Here is a 26078-nt window from a genome sequence, read left to right on the forward strand (position 1 = left end):
GTTGCATTCTTGGACACGCGCATCTCCATTAAGGACGGTCACCTCAGCACCTCACTGTACCGCAAGCCCACGGATAACCTCACGATGCTCCACTTCTCCAGCTTCCACCCTAAACACGTAAAAGAAGCCATCCCCTACGGACAAGCCCTCCGTATACACAGGATCTGCTCGGATGAGGAGGATCGCAACAGACACCTCCAGACGCTGAAAGATGCCCTCATAAGAACAGGATATGGCGCTAGACTCATTGATCAACAGTTCCGACGCGCCACAGCGAAAAACCGCACCGACCTCCTCAGAAGACAAACACGGGACACAGTGGACAGAGTACCCTTCGTTGTCCAGTACTTCCCCGGAGCGGAGAAGCTACGGCATCTCCTCCGGAGCCTTCAACATGTCATTGATGAAGACGAACATCTCGCCAAGGCCATCCCCACACCCCCACTTCTTGCCTTCAAACAACCGCACAACCTCAAACAGACCATTGTCCGCAGCAAACTACCCAGCCTTCAGGAGAACAGTGACCAAGACACCACACAACCCTGCCACAGCAACCTCTGCAAGACGTGCCGGATCATCGACACAGATGCCATCATCTCACGTGAGAACACCATCCACCAGGTACACGGTACATACTCTTGCAACTCGGCCAACGTTGTCTACCTGATACGCTGCAAGAAAGGATGTCCCGAGGCATGGTACATTGGGGAAACTATGCAGACGCTGCGACAACGGATGAATGAACACCGCTCGACAATCACCAGGCAAGACTGTTCTCTTCCTGTTGGGGAGCACTTCAGCGGTCACGGGCATTCGGCCTCTGATATTCGGGTAAGCGTTCTCCAAGGCGGCCTTCGCGACACACGACAGCGCAGAGTCGCGGAGCAGAAACTGATAGCCAGGTTCCGCACACACAAGGACGGCCTCAACCGGGATATTGGGTTTATGTCACACTATTTCACATAAATATTTCTGCTTTTTTCCTCCTGAGTCTTTATCATGCGATCCTAGAATCAGAATTTATGTCACACTATTTGTAACTCCCACAGTTGCGTGGACCTGCAGAGTTTCACTGGCTGTCTTGTCTGGAGACAATACACATCTTTTTAGCCTGTCTTGATGCTCTCTCCACTCCCATTGTTTTGTTTCTTAAAGACTGGATTAGTTGTAAGTATTCGCATTCCAACCATTATTCATGTAAATTGAGTCTGTGTCTTATAAGTTCTGTTTGTGAACAGAATTCCCACTCACCTGAAGAAGGGGCTCAGAGCCTCGAAAGCTTGTGTGGCTTTTGCTACCAAATAAACCTGTTGGACTTTAACCTGGTGTTGTTAAACTTCTTACTGTCATGAAGGCTCCACCATCAATTCATCACAGATAGCTCTGAGCATGCGCAGAATGCAGGCACTCAGCTTGCCAGGCAGTAGCGGATTGGCCAGTGTCGGCGCAGGCGCAATCGATGGAGCTGACGGCCTTGCCCCGCCCCCCTGCGGACCCGGGGGGCGGGGCTTGCGCTGCTGTCTGTTTGCGGGGGGTGGGCGGACAGTAACAATCACCATAGTGACGGGGACAGACAGGCGGCGGAGCAGCGGCACAGGCCTGGGCGGAGCGCTGCCCCTACCCTTCCCGAGAGCTGTAAGTAACTCGAGTCAGGCCCTGTGGCCCAGCCGGAATCATGGCAGCATCAAGGCTGGTGGCCTGTGTCCGAGAGCCTGCGTCCCTGGGTGTCTGCGGCCTGTGCAGCCTCTCTCCGGATCTCTGCAGCCTATGCAGCCCCCCCTCCCGGCTCCAGCGGCCTGTGCAGCCTCCCTCTCTGGGTGTTTATGGCCTGTGCAGCCTCTCTCCGACTCCAACGGCCTGTCCAACCTCCCACTGGGTGTCTGCGGCCTGTCCAGCCTCCCACTCTGGGTGTCTGCGGCCTGTGCAGCCTCTCTCCGGATCTCTGCAGCCTATGCAGCCCCCCTCCCGGCTCCAGCGGCCTGAGCAGCTTCCTTTCCTCTGGGCTCCTATGGCCTGTGAATGCAGAGAGGTTTGAGAGGGGAGCAGGCTGTGTGCAAGGTTCTGGGGAATAAGTCATGTAAGTGGGACGGAGAGAGCTAGCACAGACTGGATGGGCCGAATGGCCGCCTCCTGCATGTGAAGATCCTGTGTTCACATCTGTAACTTCAGAATCGAAAGTAAAACTGTTCACAAGAGGTTCCAGTAAATCAGGTTGCTGCCCTTGCTTATGCAATGTCATTTTGTGTTGTTTCCCCCACTTGTGGATTATTGACCATGTAACCTGCGTTTTCTTGGCAAACGTGTGGTTTTTTTTCTTCCAGGCCATTTCCATCTGATATCATCCTTGCTTAATATTTCACCCATCTCTTTTAATACCATTGTTTGTTTTTTATTATAATCTGGATTGCAACTGAACATGGTATTTCTGACTTTGGGGAAAATAAGTTATTTTTTAGTGTGCATTCCTTCTGCTGCGACCAAAATCCAGTTCAGCAAGTCCCCCCAAGGGTGTTTGGAAGCAAATAGAAGACTGTGCTACATGCAAAAAGAGAGACTTGCATCTGTATAGCATTTTAAAGGACCTTTTGACCTATCTTGCAGCCCATGGAGTATCTTTTGGGAGTGTACTTGCTGTTGGGATGTAGGAAATATGGCAGCCAGCTCCTGCAAACCGCACTGTGACGATGACCAGATAATCTATTTTTGTGATGTGACTTGAGGGATCGATATTGACCAAGAGACGGGGATAACTCCATTGCTCTTCAAGATAGAGCAATGGGATATTTTACATTCACCTGTAAGGTAGTTGGGGCTCAGCTTAACGTCTTAACTGAAAGATGGCACCTCTGACAGTACAGCACTCTCTCAGATTTTTGGAAGCTGAATCCACAAAAGACCAGAAAACTACCAACTGAGCCACAACAGAAGGTGATGGCCATTGTCACTCGCTTCTTGGCTCTAGCCTCGATGTTTGCCTGTGTTCTGGGTGCCTGAGCTGCATTAACTCAGGAACTGCGGACGGATCTGAACATTATAGAATCATTCTGATCCTAAAGTGTCAATGTTTTTCAAGCAGGTGAGGATAGTTGGGTTAAGGACATTGTACTGAGAAACTCCGGCAGTGATGTCCTAAGATATTAACTGGCCTTCAATTGTAACCATCTTTGCATCGAGTATGATTCCAGTCATTGGACATTTTTCTCCATGACCTTGGAGCAATTGGAAATATATTTGCCTGCGTTTCTCCTCTTGGCAGCCAAAGGTTTTTGCTGAGCTGATTCCAAACTGCAGTCTGGAAGAAAAGCTTTAAAATCCAAATCAGCATTGATTCTTGGCTTGAATGCAATCTACAGAATAGCTTATAGACTGCTGGGACTCCTTGGACGGTAAATTGTAAACTGCTATTGTTTGCAGCTAAAATGTTGACTTTTTATAATGGGGATAATTGGAAGATTGTGAATATTCAGTTTCCTTTTGGAGAAAGAACATTAAGGATGACTGTTGATGAAAGCAGTGAGTGGTGTCCTGACAGAGGGGCTGTCTTTTAGATGAAATGCTATGATGAGTACCTGTATATTTGCTCAAATGGATTAAAAACAAAGGCACTAGTCAAGCTGGAGCATAACTTATACCTCTAGAATACAAGAGCAGGGATGTACTTCTGAGGCTGTATAAGGCTCTGGTCTAACCCCATTTGGAGTATTGTGAGCAGTTTTGGTCTCCGTAGCTAAGGAAGGATGTGCTGGCCTCAAAGGGTCCCAAGAAGGTTCCCTGGAATGAAGAGCTTGTCGTATGAGGCATGGTTGAGGACTCTGGGTCTGTACTTGTTAGAGTTTAGAAGGATGGGGGGGGGGATCTTATTGAAACTTACAGGATACTGAGAGGCCTGGAAAGAGTGGACATGGAGAGGATGTTTCCACTAGTGGGAAAAACTAGAACCAGAGGGCACAACCTCAGGCTAAAGGGACGATCCTTTAAAACAGAGATGTGGAGGAATTTCTTCTGCCAGAGAGTGGTGAATCTGTGGAACTCTTTGCAGCAGAAGGCTGTCAAGGCCAGGTCATTAAGTCAGAGATAGATAGGTTCTTGATTAATAAGGGGATCAGGGGTCGTGGGGAAAAGGCAGGAGAATGGGGATGAGAAAAATATCGGCCATGATTGAATGATGGAGCAGACTCGATGGATCGAGTGACCTAATTCTGCTCCTATGTCTTATGGTCGAACACCACCGCCTACACAGGTTGACTGGTTATTTACCTCATTACTGTCTGTGGGACCTTGCTGCCTAATTTCATTAAAGAAAATAATTTTATTTGCAAAGAGAATTGGATCATGTTTAGGCTGTGAAAGAAGCAATGTAAATGAATGTCTTTTTTTCGTAAGATAGTGGAATGAAAGAAAGAAAATGAGTTTCTTCAAAATTATTCTTCAAATCCATTTTTCTGTGAATGGGATAGAAATCGTTCACACTTTCCAGTGACTGTGCTCCTAATTAATATTCCCTCTTGTGACATATTCAGAAGTCCCTTTTCTGGCTGAAAGAGGAGAGAAAGGAAACTGGCTGTCTATTCTTCTTTGTAACTGTGGCAGAAATGACCAGTCTCCATTCACCCTGGGTGATTTCTGATCTTCCATTTGGTACCACTCCACAGTGACATGACTAATTCAAGGAAACTGAATGTGTCAATTTTTATCAAAGGTGTCTCTATATGTATATAATATGCCAAAATAATTAACCTGTCCTTCAGCTAAATTTAATCCTTTGTTGAGTATAACACTGTAATTTTCTCTCTAGCTCCTTCTGCACCTGCAGAAATACCAACAGCAGTTAACAACTTCATGTTGAACCAGCTGCAATGAAACTGCGTGTGCGAGTTCAAAGACAGAGGGGCTGGGTGGAGTTGGAGCAGAATGAGCCCACGCTCACTGACCTCCGTAATAAGATTACTACCTCTCTTCTGCCATCCTTAGGATACAGGTAAATGAAGTAAAGTCACTGCTTCTCTGATTAGCTAGTTTGATCATTTGTGCTGCTAGTATGCTTTGAAATGGAACATGCTTATGTTGTGAAATGATTCATTTTACCGTATCAAAACTTTATTTTTAGTGCTCGGATAGAAAATTATCAACATTCTTGATAATTTTAGAACATAGACATATTTTTGGTCTGTCCTGTAACTTTCATGCTGTATGCAGCATTCCAGAATAACTTTACACTGTACTAACTAGAATGGAATGTCACACATCAATGCTTTCAAAGTGTGGTTTGAACACAATAATAGAATTCATGTCCCGTTGATAGTGTTATCCAGTGCTAGGTTTTAAACACCAGAATTTAATTTTGGTGTCATGGAAATCATAAATTATATCTTGTAATTTTTACTAGAAATTGTGCTTCCGCTCAGCCCATGAGAAAGTTTAGGCTGTTCTTTGGGAAGGGGTATTATGCTGTGCCAAATTTCTGTTCTGTTACTACTATGTCACATTTTTGATTTTATTATTGTCACATGTATTAGTATACAGTGAAAAGTATTGTTTCTTCCGCGCTATACAGACAAAGCATACTGTTCATAGAGAAGGAAAGGAGAGAGTGCAGAATGTAGTGTTACAGTCACAGCTAGGTTGTGGAGAAAAATCAACTTAATGCACAGTAGGTCCATTCAAAAGTCTGATGGCAGCAGGGAAGAAGCTGTTCTTGAGTCGGTTGGTGCGTAACCTCAGACTTTTGTATCTTTTTCCCGAAGGAAGAAGCGAGAATGTCCGGGGTGCGTGGGGTCCTTAATTACATTGGCTGCTTTGCCGAGACAGCAGGAAGTGTAGACGGAGTCAATGGATGGGAGGCTGGTTTGCATGATGGATTGGGCTACATTCACAACCTTTTGTAGTTTCTTGCAGTCTTGGGCAGAACAGGAGCCATACCAAGCTGTGATACAACCAGAAAGAATGCTTTCTATGGTGCATCTGTCAAAGTTGATGAAAGTCGTAGCTGACATGCCAAATTTCCTTAGTCTTCTGAGAAAGTAGAGGCATTGGTGGGCTTTCTTAATTATAGCGTCAGCATGGAAGTACCAGGACAGATTGTTGGTGATCTGGACACCTAAAAGCTTGAAGCTTTCGACCATTTCTTCTACTTCCCCGTTGATGTAGACAGGGGCATGTTCTCCACTACGCTTCCTGAAGTCAATGACAATCTCCTTCATTCCCAAGTCTTCAATGTGTTCCTAATGATGGATGTCAAGATTGTAGGCTATGTTATTGGCAGAATTTATCATGGAAGCTACCACCTTGCTATTTCTGTTTATCTCTTATCTGGTATATCTCTTAGTGGTTTATTTGAAGTTGGAGATATCCTTACAGTAGTGACAGAGTGTGAATCTATAGATGTACACAGAAATGCAAAGAAGCTACAACATAGAACAGGCTATTTATTTTTAAAATTGCATGCTGTTAAGGTCATGGCTAATAGCAAATGCCAAGCTGTTCAAATCCCAGAAGGGAAACTTGAAACAACTAACCTCGTGTTTGCAATTTCTGTGGTATGAGGAGAGGTTTTGAAATCCAGAAATGATGTCTTTGGTGATGATTTTATAGCAAAGTAAATGTTTATTAAAACAAAAATAGAAGTGTACACAGAACAGAATCCCTACAATGCAGAAAGAGACCATTCGGCCCATTGAGTCTGCACTGACTCTCCTACAGAGCACCTCACCCAAGCCCATCCTATCTCCTTAACCTCTCGTATTTACCCTGCTAATCCCCCTACCCTATACATCTTGGGACACTAAGTGGTAGTTTAGCATGGCCAATCCACCTCACCTGCACATCTAAGGATGAGTTATCCTCTGTATTGTTGACTGTTGACACCTGTCTGACATTCAGACACATGCAGAGGGGTGCTACAACCAGAGACATCTACTAACATGAACCCACTTAACATCTTGAAGATGTGCTTCCATTGCCTTAGCTATTTGGGTCGTGCCCTCCAGAACAAGCCAGCTGGGTGCATCATTGTGCAGCATACAGCAGGCCACCACAATGTGACAATACCAAAAGAATTGAACCTAGATTAAGAGGAGGACCTGGTACATCACTCTTCTGGGGAGGATGATGAAGGGACATGCCGGGCAAAGCTAGTACCCAGGCATTGGAGGAAGAGGCTGAGACTTTCCCAGGCCTCTTGGTAATTGGCAAGCTGGCATGGCCACAAGGGCCATGTTAATTCAGCAGCACTTTGCTTGAGTGCCTCTTAGCCCTGTGGTCGCTGCAGCTCAACTTCCATCAGGTAAATTTTTTTTTAATTTCAAAAATATACTTTATTCATTAAAAAAACCTCTCAAATAAGACATTGCAAAAGACAGATCCAAAAGTTACAAACAGTGCAAAAAATGAATCATTTTTACCCTACAATACAGTGCTTATTTACAAAACATGACATTCATTACATTTCATTACTTAAAACTATGTACATCATCAGAGTTTACTGTGTGCCGTTATTTTTCAGATTGGCACACAGTTACGCAGGCCGAGGGTATTCTACAGTTACGCAGGCCGAGGGCATTCTGCAGTTACCCGGCCCTCGGTCTGCCTCGGTTGAGACGCTTTACACGGTGGCCTTTCCCCATTGTGCCTTTGCGGCGGCTGCCCCAAGCTTGAGCGCGTCCCTGAGCACGTAGTCCTGGACCTGGAGTAAATTATCCAGTGCGCGCACACCAGAATAATCCCATTGACAGCCAAAGACAGCGATTGAAGCCTCCATTATTACCATTGCTCATGTCACAGATCATCTGACCACACTAAACCCAGGCCCTGTCCAGTCCCCCATTTAATTTTTCACAGACTTTAAAAAACAAGTCTAATCAAAATTTATCATTTATGGCAAAATTAACCAATGGTGAAACCAACAAAAAACTTCACCCTGGTATAGAAAGATAGAAAGGGCTATTATAAGATTGATGTGGAAATGCCGGCGTTGGACTGGGGTAAGCATAGTAAAAAGTCTCTCAACACCAGGTTAAAGTCCAACAGGTTTATTTGGTAGCACAAGCTTTCAGAGTGTTGCTCCTTCAGGTGAGTGAGGAGTTGTGTTCACAAACAGGGCATATATAGACACAAACTCAATTTACAAGATAATGGTTGGAATGCGAGTCTTTACAGGTAATCAAGTCTTAAACGTACAGATGATCTGAGTGAAGAGAGAGTTAAGCACAGGTTAAAGAGATGTGTATTGTCTCCAGCCAGGACAGTTAGTGAGATTTTGCAAGCCCAGGCAAGCCGTGGGGGTTACAGATAGTGTGACATGAACCCAAGATCCCGGTTGAGGCTGTCCTCATGTGTGGAACTTGGCTATCAGTTTCTGCTCAATGATTCTGCATTGTGTGTCGTGAAGGCTGCCTTGGAGAATGCTTACCCGAAGATCAGAGGCTGAATGCCCATGACTGCTGAAGTGTTCCCCGACAGGAAGAGAACACTCCTGCCTGGTGATTGTCGAGTGGTGTTCATTCATCCGTTGTCGTAGCGTCTGCATGGTCTCCCCAATGTACCATGCCATTTATAAATGTACCAATTTCCTAAACTAACTCTTAATGTTGTGCATTCTGTAACTTTTATTAAACATCTTATTTTAATTGTCAGGCATTGTGAAATGCGCACAGTAGACACATGACGATGTGACTAAGCTGGGATCTATAGATGCACTGTGAATTGTACCAGGTTCTGTAATATTATTTTGAGAGGCATAAGAAATATGTTCTTTAATCTGGCAAAACAAATTGCAATTGAATTTTGTGCATCTTTTTATTTATGCAGTTTTACAACTTTCTGATTTGAAATTTTAAGCTCTTATCTGCTTCTGTTTTACAGTTCTGATATTAAATTCAACATCAGTTTAAATGGGAAAGATGTTCTAACCGATGATGAGCAAACCATAAAGTCCATGGGAATAGTCTCTGGGGATTTGATCTGCTTAATGCTGCCAGATTGCTTTTCTGCCTCTGGATCATTGTCAGACTTGAGCGTTAAGGAGGAACCATCATGCTCAAACACTGCTGAGAATGGTGGGAATAGACTAGAGTCTGGTCACGAGATTGACTCTGATGCATATCAGCAGTCTGAAGCAAATGTCCAAGATTCTTCATCTGACGAGATGTCCATGGTATTTGACGAAACCACAGCGAGACATCCTTATGAGCCAATGCTGTGCAGTGAAGCAGTTGATGGAATGGTGCCACATTCATTGGAAATATTGTATCGCTCTGCTGAGTGCGCCAACCCGAAGGATGCTCTGATTGTAGTGCTTCACCTCCTTATGCTGGAGGCAGGATACATTCCACAGGTAAACAATCTTGAGTGACATGAAATTCAGTACGTGATCATATATACAGTGCAAAATTACAACATTGGTGTCTAAACCTCTGGAGCAGTCGACCCAATTAGAATGAATTTGCTTTCTAATGAACAGAATCATGATTAATCCTTCCATGTCCCTCGCCCACTCTGTTCTGAACATCTTACGGTTGTAATTTTCTTCTCTCTGCCTCGTTTTCATTTGAATTTATCTTGTTTTGTCTCTTTTAAAATGAATCCCTGCTTTTGAGTGAGCAAATATGAGCGATATCAATGTTATTTTCTAGCACTGTGTTCAATCCACAAGATGTTCAAAACTCTTCTTTCGTTTTCCTTCATTTTAAGCCAACATAAAAGTTACAGCTTCGTAATAGTCTTGTAAAAGATTCATCAGCACAATTGAAGGAATGAGAGGATTCTCCCAGTGTCCTGGTTAACATTTATCCCGAGATTGAGAGCCCCAAAAACAGCTGAATTCGTCATTTATATTTTTGCTATGTGTAAATTGGCTGTCCACTTGTCTGAAACAACAGTAAATGCACTTACAGAAGCAATTAATTGGCTGAAAGCACCTCAGGATGTTGTGAGAACGTGGAAGATGCTTTGTGATGTATATTTGTTCTTTATATTTCCAGGTAAGAAATCTTTAATATAAAGAGTGATTTATCTGAGAAGCGCCATGACTGTTGATAAAACATTTCAACTTTTTTGTACTAACAACACCTCACAAACGACAGGGTGGCACAGTGATTAGCACTGCTGCCTCATAGTACCAGGGACCCGGGTTCAATCCCAGCCTCGGGTCACTGTGTGGAGTTTGCACATTCTCCCGTGTCTGCATGAGTTTCCTCCCACAGTCCAAAGGTGTGTGGGTTAGGTGGATTGACCATGCTAAGTTGACCCTCGTGTCAGGGAGATTAGTAGGGTAAATATATGGGAATAGGGCCTGGGTGGGATTGTGGTCAGTACAGACTCAATGGGCCAAATGGCCCATCTTCTGTACTGTAGGGATTCTATGATTTTATGATTCTTTGACTAGATGAATGCCCAATTGAGTTTATTTTTGGTGATATTAGTTGTGGGAAGAATGTTGACCAGGAGATAAAAATCTCTTGCTGCTCCTGTTCAGATTGTGTGTCACTAAGTGTATGGTGGCACAGTAGTTAGCACTGCTGCCTCATGGCACCAGTGACCCGGGTTTAATTCCCGGCCTGGGCCACTGTCTGTGCGGAGTCTGCATATCCTCCCCGTGGCAACTAGAGAATTTTCACAGTAACTTCATTGCAGTGTTAATGTAAACCTAATTGTGACACTAATAAAATAAACTTAAAATTTAAACTACTGGGAGACGCAGATTGGGGCAACTCTGTTGACCTACTTGCAGGGCAACAATTCCAACTCTGCAGACTCTCTTCTACTGCATTGCATGCTTGGTCTAGATTGTAAACTTAAGTTTACAAGCTTCTTGTCCAATTGAACAGAGACCAGCAGTGTATATATTCTATATATATATTGTATACAGTGTATATACTCTAATCTTTGATGGTGGCCAAACAAGTTGAGAAGGAACCCAAGAAAAGCAGACTGGAAAAACAAGGAAATTATTTAAAATTTTTATAAAACACTGGTTAAGCCTCTGATGGAGCTTGTGTTCTATTCTGGGCCCCACCCTAAGGAGGATATCAAGGCCTTTGGAGAAGGTGCAGAAGAACTTTACGCGTGATGAAAGAGTTCCGTTATGTGTAGGGACTGAAAAGATCTGGGTTCTCCCCCTTAGTAAGAGTTTTAACAACACCAGGTTGGACTTTAACCTGGTGTTGTTAAAACTCTTACTGTGTTCACCCCAGTCCAATGCCGGCATCTCAACATCATTCTCCCCCTTAGAACAGGTTTTCTAAACTATGGAAAACTAGTTTTTAAACTAGTGGCTAGGGAAACAATTATAGTTTGTTGTTGAAATTAACCGTCCATCTGGCAGCTTCAGCTGATAGTGTGAATGGTTGTGATGCCACCACGATTGGATCTCTCTCTCAAGCTCAGTATTTGGACGATGGTCTGAGTGGGATGGCCATAGTCACGATATGAGCTGTTCTACTTATTTTCCCTGCCCTGTCCTTAAGTGGTTGAAGGTTATCCAGATTTTCCATTGAAGGTTGAAACCTAGGACTTCAACATTCAGGTCCGTTACCAGGTTGTAGTTGAGAGTGGGGAGAGAGAAGGGAGGAGATGGGAGCTGGAGGAGGAAGTAGCTGTTTAAAAAATGCGCATGTGCAGTAACCATGCTAAAACAGAAATGGACTGAAAAGGCCTGGGTTGTCCTCCTGAGAACAGGTTTAGTACATTGACTCGAACAGGTCCCGGAGTGTGGCTACTAGGGGAATTTCACAGTCACTTCATTGCAGTGTTAATGTAAGCCTTACTTGTGACTAATAAATAAACTTTAAACTTTTTTTTTACAAGTAGTTTATAACTCATTACCAGGTTGGAGTTGGTAATGTTCGCAGTTAACCTGGAGATGTGCTATCAAGAGATGGGGCTGTTTGTCAGTTTGTAGGATGTTCCAGTAGGAACTGTGGGATTTTAGATGAATGCGTGGGGTTTTGTTTGTGGTCTTGTGTCAATGAGAGTGCTCTGTTGCTGTCGGCCGGTGGTGGTTGTGAAAGATGTTTTCCCTGCAGATATCAGAAAGTTGAATAAACGTTAACACAGGAAGCCATTCAAGCTGCGTTGATCTCAAACGTCCCAGAAATAATCCTCATGACGTCCTGGAGATGGAGTCTACCATGTTTTTGTGGTGGCTTCTGAGCCAGATTGAACAGCAGAATTAAAAGAAGATTTGATCGAGATGTTCAAAGTTATTGAAGGTTTTGTTTGAGTAAATAAAGAGAAACTGGTTTTAGTAAAGACAGAGGCAACCGTTTTTATACAGCAAGTTGTAATCTGGAATGCAGTGCCTGAATGAAGCAGATTTAATATAGAAGTCTCCTGGTATACAACATGTTCTAATGGTGTTTTCATTTTAGCATCATTTGTAAATTGGGCATATTCCAGCATGGTTGCTGCGCATGCTCATTTTTTAAACAGCTACTTCCTCCTCCAGCTCCCATCCCCTCTCTTTTTCCCCGCTCTCCTCCTCTTGCTGTTTCCCTCTCTTGCTCCATCCCGAACCTCCCCTCACCAATTCCAACCCTGAGCTCCCGCTTGCAACTCCTTCTCCAAAACCCTCACTTTTTCCCTTGCTTATGCTTGCTTTTCTTCATCTGAGCCCTCACTGAAACCGAGACACAGGTGACTGGTGGGAGACTATAAGAATTTGAGAAATATATTTTTTTGAAAGGCTTTTTAAAAATTTAATCCAATCAAGCTCAATTCAGAGTCTCAACAAGTGAGACATTCCCGATCCAAGCTGACAAGACAGGGCTCCCACCTCCTGTCTTGGGCTTGATTTACATGATCCAAGCTGATTGAAGCAGGCATTGCACCTCCTCTAAGGTTTGATCTCATTTGCATCTTAGCCAAAAGGCCGAGATGCCGCTTTTAAAAATTGCTTCAAATGAAGCTAAAATATAACCTAATGACTTCAACCAAGTACAGCATGTCGATACTACACTTGATCTTAGCCAAAAGGCCGAAACCTGTTTTGAGTCACAAACAAGCAACTTGACTGCAGAATGCCCAAAGCTTGTCCACTGGGTGGAGCCATTGATTACAAAAAGTTTACTCTGATCCTTTAAAACAACCCTTTTAGTCCAGTGCAGAATTCAAATGAAGTTCTTATCAGTTAGTTAAATGTATTTAAATTAAAATCAATCCCATCTTTTTTCCACACTAGATTCAGTTTTAAGAAAATAACCCAAAAAAGAAACACAAACGTACTTATCACATCTAACAGACCTTCATGACTTTTGATGGGTTGATTAGTTCCATAAAAACATTTATTCTCTGTTCAAACAATTATCCTCAGTTAAAACATGGCTAGTTAGTGGAGTCTCCTTTGAGTTCTAAACCCCCGGGGAAGCTCCAGAACCTGCCTTTCCATGTGCTCATTGGCTGACATTCTTCAATTCAGCTTAATTGGTCTTGACCTTTGTGTTAAATGAATCTTGATGATAGAGAAATGGTCTGTTCAGTGTGTTTTCTTAGTCTGATTTCAGACATGTCTTTGTATAATTTGTTTTAACCTTTGGTTTTGAAGCTGGTCACTGTCCTTCTATCTAATTATGTTACAATTTAATGCATTCTTTTTAGCCATTTTGCATCTGCATTTTAACAAAGTATGTAAGAATGCTTTGCGCTAATCTTTAACATAAAATCCCTTTAAGAACATCCTAGTAGCAACTTGTGTAAATCTAATCCTGTAATAAAACTACTAATATAAAGGTAAAATCGCCATCGTCCCAGATGACCATAGGGTGCTCTCCCGTTTGAGGGGGGGAGCTGACTGGTGGTGATTTAACCTGAGGATCACCACACCTCAGGTGAGGGGCAAAGTTGAGAATAACTTCAGCCAGTATGGAAATTGAACCCGTGTTCTGCGTCACAAACCAGCCATCCAGCCAACTGAGCTAACTGACCCCCTATAATTAATAGTTTGTCCAATATAATTATAACTGAGGGTCTGGCTGAATCCAACTCTTCATGCAAGCTGCCTGGTCCTACCTGTTGTTACCATAACTATGCAAATCCTAATGGTGTAAGCTCGTTTGTTTTTAAACTAGAGGATAATTATTTTTGAATTAAGAGATATTGATAGATTCTAGACCGTTAATCTAACTTAAATGTAAAGACTTCAAAATGGTCACATAATACTAGATAAGGTTATATTCTTACAAATGGTGAGCTAATAATGCGCATTTTTTTATTGATTTATGGGTTAAATCTTGATTGTCATAGCCAAGGCACATTGCTTGCAATCTGGTGTTACTGGCACGTTTCAGTAAATTATTATGCATTGTAAGGTACATGTTGTAATTATTTTGAGCTTAATAGAAGTTTGTACTCTTTCAAAATAGCCCTCCAAGCCCATGCCAATCATGATGCTCTAACCAAACTAAAAAAACCTTCTGCCTTACTTGGCCCATATCCTTCTATTCCTCCCTATTCATGTACCTATCCAGATGCCTCTTAAATGTATTCTAAAAAGACTTAAGAATTTTAATTTAGCCCAGCCTTAAAATAACTATTGATTCATCGTAAGTCTTCTATTAAAATGAGTTGGAATTCACTATTTTAAAATCACCTTTGGCTAGCCTGCCTGATTCACTCAGTATGACGATATATAAAAGGGTTGCTTTCAGAAAACCACATCTTAACTTCTAAGGTGGTTTCCTTTGGCCATGTTGGCTTATTGAATCAGTTTAACCTGAAAATGATTTTGGTTTCACTAAAAACAAAATCATAATTTAAGCTTGCTTATAGAGGGGAGCTGGGTGGTCAGGCGAGGGAGTGGCAAGTAGGTGGGTTGGATGGGAAGTGGCGATTGGGAGGTGAGAATCGGAGAGCAGGAGGCAAGTAGAAAGGGATAAGTAAGAGTTAGTGAGTTACTAAGAGGAATTTTGAGACAGTTATGTTCAAAGCAGTTAGTAGATTTTTAATGTAAAAGTTATAGGTCAAGAATGTGACCCACCCTTGTTATACATATTCTATAGTAAAGTGATTTTTGTATAACACTTTTTTAGGAACACATTGGGAATGCTAGTGGATGGATAGCTGTAGTAACATTCAGAAGAGAATTGGATAAATACATGAAATGCAATAAATTACAGGCTATAAGGAAAAAGCAGGAAAGATTAATTGGATAGCTCTACCAAAGCGGCATGGTGGCACAGTGGTTAGCACTGCTGCCTCACTGCACCAGGGACCCAGGTTTGATTCCCGGTTTGGGTCACTGTCTGTGTGGAGTCTGCACATTCTCCCCGTGTCTATGTGCGTTTCCTTTGGGTGCTCCAGTTTCCTCCCACAGTCTGAAAGACAGGCTGGTTAAGTGCATTGGCCATGCTAAATTCTCCCTCAGTGTTCCCGAACAGGCGCCGGAGTGTGGCGACTAGGGGATTTTCACAGTAACTTCATTGCAGTATTAATGTAAGCCTACTTTTTAAAGAATTATTTTTGTGACAATAATTTTTTTTAAAAAAGTTTAGTCTTCATGGGCTGAATGGCCACTTTCCATGTTGAATCACATTTTAATAATTGTGCAATCTGACAAAATAATTTTGCCCCCTCCATTTAATTTTGATGGAAATCATTGGTCTCTGTTTATCACAAGCGCATTTAATATATTAAATGAACACAGCCATGGCTCTACAGGTACGCATGGCAGAATCTGGTTAGTTCCCACCTCATTTCCACCCTTGAGTGTTGGCTGGGTCGAGGCTTGGTGGAGGGTAACTTACCCATGGCCAACATAAAGGTTTAAGCTACCCATTAAGATGGACCACTTAGTACTGAGTAGTGCTTCTAGCTGTCTTTGGAATGGTAATATGTGGTGCAGCCACTGTTTGATAGATTGCAAGTCCCCAGTCTCGAGTATAATATGAATGAAGGTGTCAAAGCCCTTATCTTAAGGAAGATTCACCCAGGTTAGCCTTGCACGCTTCCTTCCAATGCTGGTTGAGGCCTCGGCGTACATCACATGCTCAAGAGCTTAGCTAGAACATTTACTAGGGACTCAGAAGGGAATGAAATAACTTGCAAAAAAGAATTATCCTTGTGTATTTTTGTAGGGCATCCGTCTGAAGGGTTCCCAAATGCCTGAGAAATGGAAGAACGAAGGTCTCTATAGACTACAATACAGTCATTTTCTGTGTGAAGATGGGTCTGCTACTCTGTCTTGCATCCCAATGGGAAATCTGGTTGTCGTCAATGGTAAGGCACGATGGCTCTTTGGAAAGAGTACATGTCATTCGTTTGCCAGGTGTCATGTATTGTTTTATATGACCTTTAGATTGGGATATACATGTTTAGATGATCAAAGTCTTGTTCTCTTTTGTTGCCAATTAGTATCCCTTTGCCTCTTATTTTACCTATTTGCTATGAAACATTGCATCTTGTTCCTTGATTCTGGTCTTGCATTTCGCAACCCTTGTATGCTTCAGTAAAGGCCTGGTGCCCAGAGTGAGAACAGAGTGTGATATTGAGGAAACTGGGATAGCTGCTCCCCTGACACACACAACCCCCCCAGACAGCAGGATTATGTGACGGATAGGAAGAAATAGGAGCAGAAGACATTTGGCCCATTGAGCCTGCTCCACCATTCAGTATGATCCTGGCTGATCCTGGGCTTCAACTTCACTTTCCAGCCCATTTCCCATATCCCTCAATTCCCCGAAAGACCAAAACTCTGCTACCTCAGCCTTGAATATATTCAGTAACAGTGCATCTTCTGGGGTAGAGAATTCCAAAGTTTCACAGCCCTCTGAGTGAAGACATTTCTCCTCATCTCAGTCCTAAATGATCAACCCTTATTCTGAAACTGTGCCCCCTTGTTCTAGATTTTCCAGCCAGGAGAAACAACATCCCAATATCTACCCTGTTGAGTCCCTTCGTAATCTTGAATATTTCAATGAAATCACCCCTCATTCTTCCAAAGTCCAGAGAACAGAAATTCACTTTACTCAATTGCTCAACATAGGACAACCCCCTCATCCCAGGGACCAACCTGGTGAACCTTTGCTGTATCACTTCCAATGCAAGCATCTCCTTTCTTAAATATGGAGACCAACATTGCACATTATTCCAGGTGTGGTTTCATAGTGGTAGCAAGATTGCTTTATTCTTGTACTCCAATCATCTTGCAATAAATGCTAACATGCTATGTGCTTTCATAATTGCTTGCTGTATTTGCATGCTAACTTTTAGATTCCTTGTTTGAGTACACCCAAGTCTCTCTCAACATTTATAAGTTTTATGCCTTTTTAAAAAAAATTCTGCTTTTCTACTACGACCAAAATAAATAATCTCACTTGTCTCCACATATACCCCCATCTGCCACCTTGTTGCCCATTCACTTAACCTGTCTATATTTCTTTGAAACCTTTTTATATTCTCCTCACGACTTGCATTCACACCTCGCTTTGTATCCTCAAAGTTTTGTCAGAGTTTCCCTTTTGTGAAGGCTTGACTTGTTCCAGTCATACTATGCTTTTCAAAGTGCACTTTTCCCAATGACTGATGCCAGGCTAACTTGTCTGTAATTCCCCAATTTCTCTTGGCCTCCTTTCTTGAATAGCGGTGTTTAATTTACTGACTTCCAATCTGCTGGAACTGTTCCACAATCAAGGGAATTTTGGAAAATCATAGCCAGCACATCCACTTTCTCTGTAGCTATCTCTTTTAGAACCCTAGGATGTAGGCCATCAGGCCCTGATGATTTTGGTGGATTTTATTCCCTTGAATTTTTTTTCATACTTTTTCTCTGCTGATATTAATTCCTTAATTTCCTCCATCTTATTAGCCCCTAAGTTACCCTTTATTTCTGATTTGTAACTTGTCTTCTGTGAAGACAAGACACAAAGTATTTGTTCAACGATTCATTCTGCAATTTCCTCATTACCCATGATGATTTCTTCTGTCTCTATTTCTAAGCGACCTTTAACCACTCTATTTTACAATCTGTTTTTATAATCCTGGCTACTTTACTCTCATTCCATCTATCACTTTTTTAACAACTTTTGGTGGCCTTTTCCTGGTTTCTAAAACACTCAATCTTCAGAGTTACTACTATTCTTTGTAACGTTATAAGCCTCTTTTAATCTAATGCTATCCTTAACTGCTTTCAGTAAGACACAGATGACTCTTCAGATTTTTTGTTTTTCAATGGAATTATTTTTGTGGAACATTTTGAATTGTTTCTTCAAATATTTCTGACTGCTTATTTGCCTCCATACTTTTTAGTCTATTATAATAATGCATGCTACAGACTTCGTCAGAAACACAAAGGGTATTTATTAACAAGGAAATACTGTACAGAGGCCCACAGCCACAGCGGCTGCTCCAGTCCCTACGTGTCTTCTACATGCCTTCTCGATGTCTTCTGACTGAGGGCTCCACCCCCTGGGGTGATTATCCACTCACAATCCCAATTGGTCCCTCAAGCCAGGTGACCCTCTTCTGTTGTGCTGCTCTTAAAGGGATAATCACCATCACATCTATTTACCCAATCTCCCCTTGTCCATATGTAATTGGCTTTATTTATGTTTACGATTCTTGTTCAGAGATGATACCACAACATTTTATACATTAGGAAAGATTGGGTAGGTTCTGCAAAGTTAGGGCAGCAAAGCATTTTCTTTTTACAAGGAAGAACCTGTTGTAAATGGAACATCGTGAGGATTTGAGAAGTCCACATAAGTACAAGTGAATTTGTGAACACTGAGACAGCCAGTAACCAGCAGGGAGGTCATTAATCAGTTAACCTGTTTTGATATTGTTATCTAAGGGAGAAATGTTAGACAAATCATAGGGAGAATGTCTGTTTTGCTTTGACTAGTCAAATGAAATCTACACATACTTGAGGTCTTAGTTTGTCATTTCTGAAAACTGCACCTCCAACAATGCAGCACTCCCACTGCTGCGCTGAAGTGTCAGATATGTTTAAATGTATAATACATATAAGAAGGAAGCAGTCATTTTAATTTTTAAAAGCGGATAGTAACTGACCAAATGCTCAATGACATTGTATTAGTACTCCAACATGTTGTCCTTTAAGCTTCTTGCATAGGAGTTCTCCTTCATAGTCGGATAGTGCCAGATCTCTGTAATATACATCAGTTTAGCTGTGAATGGAGTAACATATATTGAATGTTTTCTCTTTTTCTAACAGCCACACTGAAGATAAATGAGAACGTCAAAAGTGTAAAGAAAGTACAATTGTCTCCTGCATCCTATGTTTATTTCGACAAACTGGGTAAGTTTGGTGTGGAATTTTAAACTAGGCTTTTGAATGTACAAGTCTTTATTGCATAGTTATAGTAAATAATGTATGTACATCTCACGAGAATAAATTATGTATGCGCATACAAATGAGGAATAGGCCACTTGGCCCTTCGAGCCTATTCTGTCATATATCATGGCTGATCTGACTGTAACCTAAATGCTGTATTCCCATCTACCCCTAATAACCTTTTGCTCATCAAGAATCTATCTACTTTAAAATATTTAAAGACTCTGGAAGTGTCTTCCTCAAAGGGCAGTGGAAGCAAAGACTCTTGACCCTCTGAGAGAAAACGTTTCTTGTCTCTGTCTTAAAAGGGAGACCCTAGTTGTAGATTCTCCCACAAGAGGAAACATCCTCTCTACGTCCACCCTGTTAAGATCCTTCAGGATCTTGTATATTTCAATTGTTTACTTTCGCTAAGGCAAAAGTGTAATGTTTTTTGAAATGAATATCCACAAGACCAGTAGCAGTGCTAGGTTGTAGAGCAGAGTTTGCCATTTTGGTACTCAGTGGCAGATTTTACCTCTCTTGTTTCTATCACAACACATGGAATTGTCATGTTCTGCTGAATCAAAGTATTTTATACTCTGAATTTGTATTCATTAGGAATTGCCAAATTCAATACCAATATGATTTAACCTAGACATCAGAGGTGAAAGGGAGTAATTGAAGCACGTAATCCCTTATATATCCTTTCATGTTGGCTGGTTTGAGTGTTTCATCACTTAATCAGTTGGATTATCTGGTTCAGTAAACGATTTGCATGACCAGATTTTAAAAAAGTTATTTTCATTCCACTATGGAGCTCCGTTGCAGCTGTCTGAAGAGCATGCACGTTTCTGATGCTTTTGGCAGTTGTGTTATTGGCATTATCTCCTCCATGTGTGTGATATGAACATCTATGTTTGTGATGTTCTGACCCTTTGTTCTGTGTTGTGGGAGTGTAATTATAATAGTGTTAATGGGTGCACTACCTCATCCAAGTATCCGCTTCAATTAGTTGAGTGGAGTAAATCAAATATAAAGTTAACTATATTTTAAGTTCTGAAATATAAAAACTAAAGAAAATTGGGATTTCCCTGCCAATCTGTATCTAAGCAATGCATGTTTCAAATGAAACCCTTCAGCAGAACAGGTTATATAACTTTACAAAAAGCACATTAGCAGCCTATGTCTTTTTCAGTGTGTTTGAAGTTAGCTATGCTCCTTTTGGCATGTAAACTTCTCCCCTTAATATGGGAAAATCCGTTTGTAGTGGGAAGATATATTTTTAAACCTCTTTAAAAAATGACTGTGTGTAATTAGTGTTGCCTAACCAGCTTCTCTTGAGCGATAATGTTGTGAAAAGTTATCCATAGAGCTATAGGAACGATACGATGCAGAAAGAGGTCATTGAACCCATCGAGTCCGTGCCGGCCAAAATAGAGAAAAAAATACTCGTCGCTCATTTTAATTCCATTTTCCAGCACCTGGCCCATAGCCTTGCAGGCTGCAGCACTTCAGATGCTTATCCAGAGCCCTTTTTAAATGAATTGAGCGTTTCAACCTCAACCACTAATTTAGACAATGAATTCCAGACAGCCACCACTCTCTGGGTGGAATAGTTTTACCCCATGTCTCCTCTAATCCTTCCACCAATCACCTTAAATCTATGACCCGGCAAGGGGAAACAAGTCGTCCCTGTCTACCCTGTCTTGGCCCCTCATAATTTTGTACACACCAATTGGGTCACCCTTCAGCCTCCTCTATTCTAAGGAAAACAACCCCAGCCTAACCAATCTTTCCTCGTAGCTGCAATTTTCAAGTCCTGCAGCATTCTTATAATCTCCTCTGCGCACTCTTCAGAGCAATTCTGTCCTTCCTGTAATCTGGTGCCCAAAACTATACACACAATTCCAGCTGTGAGCTAACCAGTGTTTTATACAGTTCCATCATTTCATGCCTGCCCAAGAAAGGAAAGCATTCCATATGCATTTTTGACTACCTTGTCCACCTGTTCTGACATCTTCAAGGACCTGTAGACATGCACTGCAAGGTCTCTCACTTCCTGAACCCCTCTCAGTATCTTCCCATTTATTGAGTATTCCCTTTCCTTGCTTGCCCTCCCTAAGTGCATCACCTGATACTTTTTTAAATCTAATTCCATTTCTCTGCCCATTCAATCATTGATATAATTCTGGAGTCAACAGCTATCCTCTTCAATGTCAAATAGACAGCCAATTTTTGTGTCATTTCTCGTCTAACTTAAAATTGAAGCTCTGCTGTCACAAACATTAATCACAAACATCCAATAATGTGTTTTATCTTTGCAAGGTGGGAATGCTGCAAATGTGTATAAAGATCTACAAAAACTCTCCTGTATGTTCAAAGATCAGCTTGTGTATCCTCTGCTTGCCAATGCCAGACAAGGTAAGCTTCTTTCTGTCCTCCAGATGTATCAATGTATTAAGGGGGAGAGGGCTGGCAAGAGAGAAGGATACTAATTTGCATTGAAAGCTAAATAGGTTTCCTGGGAAATTTATTTTCTGAAACTGAGTTGTTGAATGAATGTTAATTTCAATGGCATATGTAACTTGATGTTTCCCAATAGACCAAGTATGCCCTGATTTGCTGTGCCAAGAATCTGCCTTGCATCTTCATCAATAAACCAACACAAACAGCAAGATACAGTGGCAGTTGTTTATCAGTAAATCTGAAATAAATACAGCTATCCCTTGTTTAGCACGCCTGATGTGTTTGTACAGTGTGCTGAGCGAAAATGTACTGAACAAAATCCATTTCCCATAAGAAAACACATAATAAGCATGATATAAGTTTTACGTTAAAGTCCTAATGGGTGCAATGGCCCAAAGATCCTCTCCATAACTTTTTCTGCTCGCTGCTTTCCATTTCTAGTTTGTCACCTTGCCCACTTGCTGCTTCCCCCACCCGCCCTGCACCCTTCCTCACACTGACCGCCTCTCCTGCTCCCTAACTCGCTTCCTGCCTTTCGCTGTGCCTCTCCTGAGTTCTTGCTTGCAGCAAGAGTTCAGGAGAGGGAACCGACAGAAGGTCAGGGGAGGGAGGTGGCAGCGGGAAGGTAGGGAGAGGGGCGGTGAGTGGTAGGAAGACAGAGTATGCTTAGTAAGTATGTTAAAATAAAAATGGAGACAGCGCTATTCAGGGAACTTCCCTAATTTACAAAGCACACTACAATGAAATGTCTTATTAGAATGCATTTTAAATGCGGCTTACCTGTATCCAGAAATATTAGTTTCATGCAGTAAATTTATCTACTGTCTTTCATTTTTCTTGAATGTTAGTTATTGGATTTATTTTTATTAATGGTTTTTTTCAGCCATGCCGAAGAAATAACTTTCTAAAAATGAAATATTTTTAACCTCTTTCAGCTTTAAACCTCCCAGATGTGTTTGGTCTTGTGGTTCTCCCTCTGGAACTCAAATTGCGAATTTTCAGACAGCTCGATGTATCCTCTATTTTATCTCTCTCGGCAGTGTGCCGGGATCTTTATACAGCTACTAATGACCAACTACTTTGGAGATTTCTGTACTTGAGGGACTTCAGAGGTGAGCTAACACTCTTTTTTTTATACTTTTCCAATTCAATCAAATCAAATCCAATTCAGAGTCTCAACAAGTTGAGACATTTCCGATCCAGGTTGACAAGACAGGGCGGGCGACTAAACCACCCTGTCCTGGGCCTGATCTACATGAGTCAAGCTGATTGGAGAAGGGGGAGGATCCTCCTCCAAGACTTGAGCTCATTTGCATCTTAGCCAAAAGGCCAAGATGCCGCTTTTAAAAATTGCTTCATATGAAACATATGAAGCCTCAGTGTAACCCCATGACCTCAACCAAGTGCAGATCCGATACTACACTTGATCTTAGCCAGGCTAACACTCTTGCAGTTCAGGAACCGTATCATAGCAACAATTGAGCTGATGTGTGCTGGCAGAAAATTGGCTCTGTCATATTAAATAACAATGTAATATTTGCTGCACTATCAACTCTCTATCATATTGCATTGTGACCTGTATCGTGTGCTGCTGTTTATTTCATGGAAAAGAATTAAATCCTTTTTTATGTAATTTGCTGTAAAAGTATTAAGTCATTGGACGTCCTGAGGTTATGTAAGAAGCTACAAAAATGCAAGTCTTTCTTTGTATGTCAATTATAAATTTAAAATTCAATTCTAAAAAGGCCAGTGCCCAGGGTGAGTGAAGTCTTTAGTCAAGCTTTGAAGTAGAAAACTTTCCAAGCGAAGTATTGTCATTTATCTATTGGTTCATTCACAAATTTAAAGTTAAAGATATCCTAATTTCTTATTTTTAAACAGATTCGCGAGCCAGCAGCCATGACTGGAAGAAAGTAAGTACAGTTTTAAACAGAATTGGCTCTGTCACTCCACAAATGTTAACAATTTTAAGTATACATGTTAGGGCAAGGTGGATTGACTGAGTAGAATTCAAATGCTTGCATTATCCGTGGACTAGAGGGGGGAGACAGCAACGCAGATTCCCCCACTGAACTCTCAGTAGATGATGAGGGGAAGGGTGGATTGATCTCTGTTTCAAATCTGCACTGTCCACTACTCTCAGCTGAATAGTCTTAACAGTTGCTGTTCAGACTCGCACGTTAAGAATGGCCAGTTAGGCAAGGTGCTGAAAGACTGATCGTACCTGTTCATAGCATGAGACACCATCAGAAGGAGAGAAAATTGAACCAGGGAGACTGCTATGGTGTGTCAAGAACATAAGAGTATGGTGGTATTCAGATGATAGGTGAGGGTAATCTTGACCAGCCTCTCAAAAGTATAGTTGGATCCAGATTTTATGAAAAAATACTTCATGAAGTGATGCAGGCAGTCCTGCTGCATTATTCCAACGAGCAGTAGCTTCTGGTTAGTGCCAGTAATTTCCTAATATTAATCATAATATTGGGAAGATTTGCCTAACTCTCTTCCCCTCTGCGTTAAAGAAGGACTGTCACCCCGCACCAGCCCAACCTATCACCCACTCTGGGAGGAGAAAGCTGAGCGAGTAGGACAGGCCATGGCACGGCTCGTGACTATAATAGGGTGGAAATTATGATAACTCAATGGAGAATAGACAATTTAACATTTTTTGTATACTTACATTTGTATAGATGTTCTAACTTCAGCATAACCATTTATTTTTAAAGCTCTACAAAGAAAAATATGTGTCGAGGAGAAAGACTCTGCACAGAATTCCTCTCTTTTTGCCACCTGCTTTGCCCGTATTTCCAGGTCAGCCTGGCCCCTTCAATCCCTTCCCATTTGAACCTCGCCATTTTTATCCACCTGGAATTATTGGAGGAGAATATGATGAGCATCCTCAGCTGCCTTACAGAGGAGATCCTGTTAATCGCTTTTTACCCGGATCAGGACCGTTGCCAGGGACATTGCCTCCATTCAGGCCTCCGTTTGACCCAACTAATTCTTTGCCAGGTCAGTCAACTGAAATGCCTGGATTTCATGCCATCAGATTTCCGGGGAGGTCCACTGGAGGCAGATCAGCAAACATTAGGCGTGGCATCATTTAAGAACTCCTCAATGAAGCTTTAAGACTTTCTTAGATTTAGTTCTTAAAGGATGCTGAGTTACTGCATTTCTAGTCTTTGTCAATCTTTCTTTAAAAAGTCTAAAAAGCTTGCAACTAAAACATACACCAGTTGTATATTAATTTGCCAATCCAAGCCTGAAAAGTTAAATAAGGAATATAAGAAATGTGGGACAGAAGGACCTAAATGAACATTTGACCCACATGGTGGGATAATTGTTGATCTTATTTCATGCAGGGCGACAAAAGTGGGCTTTAGAATATCGCAGCTCCCTTTCTGAATATGTTCATATTTTTGTTTGGAATTCTTTTCATGTAAAATTTAAATACTTTATTTGACTAAGTGGTTGTAATGTAGGCCAGAATTTTCTGGTTGTTCACGCCGGTGGGATCTTGTGGCCCCACTGAGGGCGCACCCCCACTGTACATTTCACAGTGGCGAGGGGTGCATTCAATGGCAAACCCGATTAACTAAGGTGGTTCCAGAAGATCCTGGCCAATGGCGGGCTGCCGCTGCCACCGTGAAACACGTGGTCGCTTGCACGGAAAATCCTGCCCATAGATTTTTACAAGATGGATTCTACTTTATTGTAGATTTGTACAAGATGGCTTAAATTTGACTATGATTCAAAGAATCAGCTGCTTGAGAATTATTACCCTGTATAGTAAGAATTTCAATCTTGCCTGTATTTTGCTTCTAGACGTGTCAAATTGTGGTACATGCAAAGGAGTTGCTTGCTAAAGCGAAACTTGTTTATAATACTTACTGTATAATGCACAGAAATAAATTGTTTCAGATGACTTTGGAATGATTCTTTCTGAAAACCTTGTTGTAAAAGTCACCATTGATACAACTATAATCATTGTAAAGGACCTTCATGATCAGTGAATTTGAAATGGGGATGATTTTGGAATGTGGACCAGCCCCTGATTTATTTGGATACTTGTGCTGTATATGTAAAGTGAGATTCTTTTATTTGCCTCCTTTAAATTCCTCCCCTTCCTTACCCCCATTTCAAATTAATGTGTTCCACCTGTCCAGTGTTGCTGCTGACTCTGCAGGTGTAATAGGTTAATTCTTCAGTGACTTCCTCTGACTAATTCAAATCAGAAGCTTGCCCCTACTGGGGAGCCCAGAGCATGAGGCTGCATCTCCACACAGGTATAGCATGCATATTGATGCACATACATCATCTGACCAGAGTAAAACAGCATCGCTTCTCG

At 41.8% G+C, this 26078-nt stretch overlaps 1 protein-coding gene across 2 annotated transcripts; it reads left to right on the forward strand.

The window, feature by feature from the left end:
• Positions 1-1437: 1437 nt before the first annotated feature.
• On the forward strand, positions 1438-25655 carry fbxo7 (F-box protein 7). 2 transcript variants are annotated; one of them, XM_078220004.1, is made up of 9 exons: positions 1438-1635; positions 4796-4978; positions 8860-9331; positions 16065-16206; positions 19163-19246; positions 21590-21685; positions 22666-22842; positions 23612-23643; positions 24457-25655. In XM_078220004.1, exons 2-9 carry the CDS (start codon positions 4857-4859, stop codon positions 24835-24837), a joined length of 1506 nt encoding a protein of 501 aa, XP_078076130.1. In that variant the 5' UTR covers positions 1438-1635; positions 4796-4856; the 3' UTR covers positions 24838-25655. The 2 variants fall into 2 exon arrangements, with proteins under 2 accessions (XP_078076130.1, XP_078076132.1); XM_078220006.1 differs by having other exon boundaries at positions 1592-1635; positions 4814-4978.
• The last annotated feature ends 423 nt before the right edge of the window (positions 25656-26078 follow it).

This window comes from Mustelus asterias, chromosome 9, assembly GCF_964213995.1.
Source record: "Mustelus asterias chromosome 9, sMusAst1.hap1.1, whole genome shotgun sequence".
In the NCBI taxonomy this organism is placed as follows: domain Eukaryota; kingdom Metazoa; phylum Chordata; class Chondrichthyes; order Carcharhiniformes; family Triakidae; genus Mustelus; species Mustelus asterias.